Raw genomic sequence first — 9,223 nt, 5'->3', positions numbered from 1 at the left:
CAGGAATGCAGACTGTGTAATTTATAGCACCATTCTATTTTACTACTCCTTAAATTTTTGTGACAATAAAGTTTCTTGTTATGATCTTTAAAACGCTTGCAAAGTCTTGAGATCCAGACAAAAAGCTGAACTGAATGATTTTTCAAGTCTAGGGACAAAAAAGGCATTCTTCTAGAGCTTGTTCTCCTTCAGCTGTAATCTGTCAGAGGAACGACAATCAATTACACCTCTTAAGGATATTGTCCCTACAGAGAAAGCCATACAATAGAGATACACTTCATGCTATATTTACAACTTCTTGTAAAACACATAACAACAATAGTTCAGAGCAGACAAAAAAGATGCTCATTTGCTGCAGAGCTTTAGTAACACCATAAGAAACTGTGTTTTGAGAGTCAAACAGATGGAAGCATTAAGTCATCTTTGCTTGAACAGGAAAACTGGTTCATGGAGACTGAAAATTGCATAGGAACATGGAAACAATTGCTAAAGAGAAACAAAAATTTACCAAATTGGAAAGATACGGGATGAAGGTAAGGCTCTGTGAGGTAATATTTGATCTCAGCAGAATTAAGTGATACCTAACGCAGGAAATAGCAGATGCAATGACAGATGTCAAGTTCAGACAAATGATAACTTCAGTGATAGAGGGATCAAGTGCATGGGAGCTTAAGCAGGAGCACTGGGATGAACTTGAAGACTCTAAAGCTCTCTGTGGCTCACGTGCTGAAACTGGAGTGGAGCTCTCTCTGGATGCCAGGAGTCTGACCTTACATTTAGCCTCTTTATAGTTTTTCTATGAGAAAACAGAAGATTTTTTTCTTCCTATTTATCCTGAGGGGCCAATACTTTCCCACCATCCTCAGTGAGGTGTCACAGAGCCAGCAGCAGAACAGTATTAGGTTGGTAGCATTCATTTTCATCCATTGTATCTCCAAGTTAGCTCTATCTTTTAAGACTCCCTCCTTCCCAAAGGTAATTAGGCTGCTCTGCCAGAGGCAATATAGTCCTTTCCTCCTCCAGTCCCTCTCACCTTCCCACTCTTTGTACCTACTTGCTACCTCTCTATACAGGACACTACAGTTCCAGGCAAACCTGCCATTCCCCAGGAGAGCCAGGAGTCCCCTCAGGTTTTCAGTTCTGTTTCGTTTGCTTGAACTCCCTTAACAATAAAGCATTTGATTTCTTCTCTTTAGAATTAGCAGCAGCCTCCAGCTCTGATCTGCTAATGATAATTTTAATTAGTTCGAGTTGCTTACTTGCCTCTCCCATGGAAAGCAGCCAGTCCCATTACTCCACAGATATATATGAAAAAGGGGGTCATTTCACTGTAAAACTTGCCTTTAAGCAGCAGCTTGTTTGGATTGCACTGGAAAACATAAACCTAAACCAAGCCCACTGCACAAGCCCAGACCCATAATGGAACACAAAAATAATCACGGACTTTGCACAGTGAAACCTCCTACTCTTCTTAGTGTCCTCCTGGAAAGGTATTCACTCCAGACCCAAGTTTGGCTCCTCCACTTTCACCCTTCTGAGTCCCTCCATGTAGACAAGCCCTGTGAGAGCTAACATGAATCTGTGATAAGTTTATGCAGTACTCTGGGGTTTCCCAAGGCTCATCACAGAAAGGGGTAACCTCAGAAATCAACCAAAAGCCCAGAAAGATGAAATCTTCTGTTCTGACTCCCATTTCCCTCTCTGGATTAATTTCAGTCCCTGGGGAGATGCATGGGGACACACTACAAAATCTTAGCTATTTACACAGAATTACTTAGAAAATAAAAAAGAAGAAAAAAACATGGAGGATCTCCCACAGAAACTCATTCTCAGTGTTTTGTACAAGTAGGTGAAAATCCTCTTTCTCAGAACACTGCCATTTGCACTTATTAGGAATAATATAAAAAACCAAAACGCAAACAAAAAGAGTTAGGAAGAAAGTCTAAAAGAAACGCTGATCCCCATGCAAAAGGAAACAGCAAATTTCCAGAAGCTTTTGGAAAGGTAAATAAATAAATACAAAGGCTTGTGCGGTTGAGATGTTTCAACAATTATCAGGGCAGTCCAATATACACACTGAAAAGAACATATTCCTGTGACACAGTAACAATGCTGTGCTTTATTTGTGCTGAATTCCCCAAATTAATGATAAAGCATGGCTTTTATGCTTCACACTTAGAAGAAAAATAGTCTCAGGTTCACAGTTACATGCATATATCAACAGCCTAATTTGGTGATCAGCCTTAAAGAAAAATAAAGCCGATGATTTGTGAACTCAGCTGTTTCTTAAATCTAAGTTAAATTTAACCAATTTTTTCTTCCCTTCTGTGAAATTGTCTAGATTGTCCAAAGCAGAGTTTCCATAATATTTTCTATTTACTTTAGAGTATGAAATCCTGAGTATATTCTAGTTTCAGTACAGTTTCAAATGAGGTATAAACCACTGATTTATCTACACACAAAACTATCAAGCCAATGTCAAAGAATAACTGCCAAAGGAACCTACTAAAAAGATCTAGAAACTGAGCTGAAAGCCGTGAAAGCTCACTTAACCCTTTCACTTAACCTACAGGAAAGATGTCTTGTTATTCAAACAAAACAATTAGTTATTTTAAAATACCAGGTAAAATCCACCTTTGCTTTTGCCCATTTATGCTTTTTCTTCTAAAATAACCTGACTGTACTCTTGCCACGCTGCAGTAAGGAAGATCACTCAGGCTTAATCTTTCAAGGCTTCTCATACAATCTGCTGTACCTTTCCAAGTGAAGGAACAAGAGAACAGGTCATGTCCTAGACATTTCCAAATGCATTTAAATTGTGTATCTTACTCTTTCTCAGCTCTTCAAGATAATTATCATTAATTGCGCTGATTCACATGAATGAAGGAAAGACTATACCTCACATTCATATACTACCTTGAAAACTTGTCTAAACACCTGATATACAGCCATGATCCTCCTCATTCAGGAGAAAGACTGCCTTTGTTTGGTTTAGGTGAAGTATTTCTGAAGTGACATGAAGCAAACCAGAATCCTCTGTAGAACATCCACCCACAGAAAGAGTGAGGTAAAGAGATCACCCAAGGAAGAAAGCATATGGCAGGCTGGAAGAGATATTCTCATTTCCCTTGTGGGCAGGTAAGGCCAGGTCAGGAGGCTGCTAAAACAGTCACATGCCGATGAGCCAGAGATGAGAGGTAAATCGCACCATACATACATGGGAGGCAGGTTTAGAGGGGATGTTGGAGCTTCATGAAAAGGCTTGGAGGTTAATAAGGCTAGTGAGCACAACCTGCTATGGCAATTTCCCAGCCAGAGGGAGGATATAAGCGCTGAGACACTGGAGCAGTCTAGAAGGGAAAAGATCTCTCTCTGATGGAGAGAGAAATTCCCATAATTTCAGTGTAATTATAAAGACGAATTTTGAGAACTTTCTGTACCCCTATAAGCTCAACAGAAGGTAAGAGCTTGTCATGGGCGAGAGCTTACTTGGAGTGCTAGGTCTCCGGTTCAGCTGTTTGTTCATGCTTTTGGCTTGTTTTCTGTAGGGAACTCTGCAGGAAGAGATGGTACAAGAGAAAGCAGTGAGATGGGCCAAGACTCATGTTGACAGCCTGCTTACACAGCACCTTAAAAAAACTGAATCACTAAGCAGCAGTAGGCCCAGCACCAGCAAGAACAAACAAGCTTTAGGACTGAAGAATGTCCTACTGTAAAGCACATAGATGACTACCACACACAACTTGACCCATTCCAAGGTGTTGCGAATGGGTACAATTTTAGGACTGAGGAATTATGTTCAGGTGGGAAATTCTTAGCAGCCAATGCAAATGGACTGGGATGGGCAGCAGCCAAAAGTTAGTGGAAGGGGCATCACTTCATATTTTATTTGCTGATGATTTTCTTGAGGTATCTTCCTAAGCTTGATTGTATTTGCTTTATGAACCCAGTCCCATGATCACACGGCAGGTGGTTTATGCACCTTTCTATGCCGGAGAAACACTCAAATTCCATCTACACACAGTATTTTAGAAACAGCTGGGAAGGTTAACAGGTTCCTTACCAGATTTAATTCACATTTACTCAGTACTGCTTGATTTATTCTCAATGTCTAGAAGTTCAGCCAATCTGCTGCATCATTCTGCACTTATGACACAATATTCAACTTCATAGTATTCTTTATTTACTGTAGCTAGACACTGAAAAACACATCACTAGCCAGCTAGGATAGCAGGGCACTTAAAAGAGAGAAAGGATGTGTAGGATTAATTGCTGTAATTTCTGGAAACCCGCAGGATGTAAGAAGACCTGGGATGAGCTTTGCTGTTAGCTTTTGCATATATTTCAGGTGGATGACCCATTTAATTTCAGTGAAGGTTGAAATATGGTCTTAGAACTAGCGTGGTTTATTGTAGCCTCACCTAAACCTCTGCAAGAAGAGAGGCAACTCATGTATAGGGCCACACACCTTCCTTGCAAGGTAGAAAGCAGCTTGCAACTGCCATTTGCTGGGGATCTGGGAGGAACAGCTTCATTAGCAGAGAAGTAGTGGTTCAGGCACTTGTCCTCCCACCAGCCCATCTCATGTCCCAAACCTCCTGGCTCCAGCCCTCTCACTCTTACAGAGGTCCTCCCTCTTGGGCACAGCAGGCAGAGCAGGAAGGCTGTCCCATCCACGTGTGATGGATGAGACAAGGCAGGGCTGAGCATGAGGGGCATGCTAGTGAATTTGCAGCCTGCGCAGCTTCCCAGTTGCTGCCACTCCATCCTCTCACCAGCACCAAACAGAAGCACTGCAGGACTGCTAGGGCTCTGTTTTTATCATTAGGCATGCTGCCGCTGTCTTGCACTTGACCTGAAGAAGGGACTAGGCTCACAGAGATAAAGGCTCTGAGCTAAAGGAGCTCAAGTAGTAGACACCTTAATTTTCCAGGGAGTACAGTTAGTCTCTGAAGACCAGATTCAGTGTAATGTTTTTTGGAAGCATAACTGTATCACACAGCGTGGTAAAAAAAAAAAAATTAAAAAATCCCTCAAGAATTCTACCTACCTGCTATGCTAGCAAATGGCAGGGCTTGATATAGCAGCACCAGCACCAGCCAAAAGCTTTTGTTTCCATTTCTTGTCTTTTCAGAAGTTTAGGATGAAATTTTGCAGACTGGGAAAAAAACCATCTCTTAGCTGCATCGCCACTAGAGGACTCTGCTGGCACAGCGATGCTGGCTTTGCTACAGTCCTCATCTGCTCTCCTGTGGACAAGCTTCAGAAAGGAAGGAAATGAGCTATCACGGGCTAATTTTATCTGCCTCATTACATCATTTGGGCTCAAAATCTTAAAAGTGATGGTTGGAAAGATTCCTGACATACAGAGAAAAAAATGTATAGTTTAGTGAAAGATATTGCCCTAGCTCACATGTCTGTACTCCTATGGAAAAAATCCCTGTGCAGACATTGGAGAAACAGCTTCACCTGAGCTTGGTGGAGGGTGTGCCACGTGGAGGAACCTCGTTTTGGCAAAGCCTTTGGGTTTGTGTTTCTAGCAAGGAAAAAATTTATTCCTCTATCATTAGGTGCTAAAGGACAGCCCAGGGAAGGTGTTGCAGTTCACCTTCTGCAGCATGGTGTCATGATACTTGAGACAGGGTGAAAGTGGAGACTCCATCTGTAGATGTGATGACCATGACGAACTGCGTCAGGGGACTATGAGAACAAATAATGGGCAGCCTTGGAGGAAGGCCAAATTACTAGAAACAACAAACTACATTGCTGCAACTTTTAAATTACAACCTAGATTAGGGAGTATAGAATAGGCGTTCAACAAAAAGCCATGCTGAGCTGGATGCTAGGAGCCAGTGCCATAGCCAGCGTATGTTCCAAGAGAAGGAGGCTCTTCTGATCTATTAGGTAAGAAAATTTTAAGTCACCTACATGCCGCTGTCACATGTTCCTGGGAGGTCACCGAGATCACTGCCAATCAATCAGACTTGGGAGATGACATTAACCACTGCATTGCCTTTCTTTGCACACTGACCATACCCACCTGCAGTACTCGGCAATGGGGTAACAAGCAGAAACGACTGCAAGACATTTGAGGGGAGTCACTGAGCTACTACTTCTGAAGATAAACACAGCCTTTCACCTACCTCCCCGTGCCCCGTATTTCCCACACAAGGTCTGGTGTCCCTTTGAGAGGACGTCACAGCAGGACGTGAGCTCCAGCAACAGGGTCCAGCCTTCTGCTTATCTGTGCCGTGCCTGCGGCCACCACCTCACAGCAGCAGCTCAGATGTCTTCACCCCAGGCATTGTGCTGGGTCCCTGCTGAGAAAACACCTCCCATCGGCTGCCACTGAGGGGGCTGCGGGAACTGCCCATGGCCACAGAAACGACATGTGCTCTGGCTCTTCTGGCAAGACCTCTACTCTTCCTGCTCTGTACATGTACTTGTCTGGAAGGCAGGAGAGCAGGAAGAAGGTCTAGGCCACAGCTCCATGTCCAAAATCAGATCACAGTGTGGGGTGAGGTGGGACATTTCTTCCTGAGGAGGAAGACAGGTGGCATGAGCTACAAGGGGAGCCTCCAGGTGGGGAAGGGGAAATGCACACCAAAACGTGGGAGAGACGAGCCTGGGTTCCAATGCAGTTTTGATACTGCCATGGAGTTTTTAAAGTGACTGATCTGGTGCTTTCTTTTTTCATTGTAATCCAAAAATATTTCCTGTTTTTTTGTCAGCAGAAAGCCCAGAAATAATTTTCTGGTGTTTCTGCATTGGTACTGAATTCAGTGGATCCAGAAGAGCTTATAACAGCTGAGAATGTGTTTCATACCCAGTTTTAGGGCTAAGTCCTCACCCTTCCCATTCAATAGGTAACTCCTCCTCCCCCATCTCACCATTCCACACACTGAGCACTGCCTTACAGAGTCTTCAGGTGCTTTCTGTAGTCAGTGGTAACAGACAAGCCCCTTCCAAGGGGTATGCTTGCTTTCTGCCCTAGACCTTGCTCTTCCTCCTCTTATTACAACTACAACTAATTTAAACTCCACAAGTTTTAAATGGGTCGAGTTAGATTTTTAATCATCTCAAGTTAGGCAAGGTTAATACTGTTCCATGTGTCTACACTTGCATGTTAAAAAAAAAAAATATTAAAAAAATCACTTTTTAAGGCAGTTTGGAAAGATTTAATCTTATTAGATTTAAAATGAGATTTGACTTGAACAACCACTGTTAAGCTGGATTGTTTTAGCTGCATAGCCAGAAACCTCATAAGCCCAAATAATGCATTAAAGAATTAATTTCTTTACAATGCTATAATATGCAAATATATTTGAATTATAACTTTTTCATTAAAGTGACGCTGTAGAACTTTATCTAAGGGCAGTTTAAAAAACAAATTATTTATCCTGGAGTTCAGATGAAGAGGAAAGAACACGGTAATGCAAAGCACTGTGGAGGGTAGGATGTCTAATGTTCTCAACAAACAATTGTGAGGAGATAATTGCCCAAAAGAACAAACCCCAAGCCAACAACATTTCATACCAATCCTGCACTGCATTGAAGGAGTCTTCACTGGTGATATCATACATGAGGATGAAGCCCATGGCTCCTCGGTAGTAGGCTGTAGTGATGGTCCTGTATCTTTCTTGTCCAGCTGTATCCTGGAACAGAAAGGAATATTTAGGCTTTAAGACTTCAGTTCTTAGAAACAGGAGTTGTAGTTAGGTCCTATATCTAAAATAAGGCACCCACTTTTTGTTATTATACATTTTTAAATTCTCATTTGCTCCTAATTGAAATGAACTTTACTTACATTTTAGCATTAATTGGGCTTTTGCATCAACTGTGATTTGTTAAATGCATTTTGACACATGTAATATTTAAAAAAAAAATCAAAGCTGTCAACCCTTTAATTGCTCTTCTCTGCCTCAGCGCAATAATAAAATGTTAGCAGAGTTCACCGAAAGCTGACACTTCAAAGCAGAGGCAATAGAAAACAGCCCAGGACTGTACCAGGCAAAAAGACATTTATGTGTTGCAATTTAGTGTCATGATCGGGAAAATGTCCTTGAGATAGATGCTGCGGGTGACTCAGTTCTCACCTGAGGTTAGAGACAACAATTAAAGACATGATGCAATGAAAATTATACTACAAAGTGAATTTTATGTGGAATATCCCAATCATGATGTCTGAGGTGCACATACTAATTTGAGATTTATTAATCCTCTTCTGTTGGTTCAGCTTAATTCTCTTTACCCATAGAGTGCTGTAGAATACCTCTACCTGCAGTTGTCATTTCTACGTTCAGCGTGGCAGCACAAAGGTGAAACTCTGGCATATACAACAGAAGAATTTCAAAAGACTTTTGACAGCTGGAAAACATGTCAGCTACCATCTGTTGGATGTCAACAACATTTATTCCTCTCATTTTGGGTGCCTGCTCTTAAACTGAGGAATATTTCTACATCGGATCAGCAGTCCTGCAGCTAAACCATTCCCTCTGGACCTGCCTTCTGAACCAAAGAGACAAGTTTTGTGTTTAACGTCTCTCTCATTCTCACCTATCATTTGAACAAACATATTTCATCCATCTTTTGGCAAATGGCAATTCTGTGAAACAGCTTCATGGAGGCACAAGGCCTTACCTTCAAAGCACATGTTCCGCACAAGGTGTTGACTGCTTACAGGTTAGCAGTTCTGAAATGAATGGTCCTTTAGTCCTCCAAACCCGACGCTTAAGACAGCATTTACTCCAACTGGTTTAAAAATGTGATTAAAGTTTCTCTTCTCTAGAGAAAAAAACCCTGAAGGACTTATCAATCATATAGCTGGTTGGAAGAGTAAAATAAATCTATGTAGAGCACTCTTGCAGGAGTATAGAGTCGGTTTCTGATCAGACACAGCACATCACCACAACCCCAGAAAACACACAAGGTGCAGTGGGTGGGCAACTACTCAGCTTTAAAAACCTTCTGCCCACCATTCCCATACATGCAGCTTTGTTTTTGTTGCATGCAAGAGACAGTGTTGGCCCTTCCAGAACACATGCTAGCCAGTCTATGAAAGAGGGAAACATCAATGATAGCCTGTTGCTCCGCACCAGAACACCACAGAGGCTCTCTGTAGGAGGAAAGTGCTTGTAAATCAGCTCCCTGCAGTTTGCTTAAAAGGCTCTGCCTATTGCACCACCACGAGACTGTGCACAGCTGTAACGCACCGCAAATTTCC

General features: G+C 42.1%; 1 protein-coding gene across 1 annotated transcript in view; it reads right to left on the bottom strand.

Moving 5' to 3' along the window:
• The window catches only part of LOC104627779 (ras-related protein Rab-3B-like), a 46,200-nt gene that overhangs the window by 4,364 nt on the left and 32,613 nt on the right, over positions 1 to 9,223 (bottom strand). Inside the window, exon 2 of the mRNA XM_010296151.1 lies at positions 7,537 to 7,655. Coding sequence (XP_010294453.1) covers positions 7,537 to 7,655 — 119 coding nt within the window. The remainder of the gene's footprint in view (positions 1 to 7,536; positions 7,656 to 9,223) is intronic.

This window comes from Phaethon lepturus, unplaced genomic scaffold, assembly GCF_000687285.1.
Source record: "Phaethon lepturus isolate BGI_N335 unplaced genomic scaffold, ASM68728v1 scaffold12581, whole genome shotgun sequence".
NCBI classification, from domain to species: domain Eukaryota; kingdom Metazoa; phylum Chordata; class Aves; order Phaethontiformes; family Phaethontidae; genus Phaethon; species Phaethon lepturus.
Note: the sequence above shows the minus strand (reverse complement) of the source record. Positions and strands in the feature narration are given on the sequence as shown.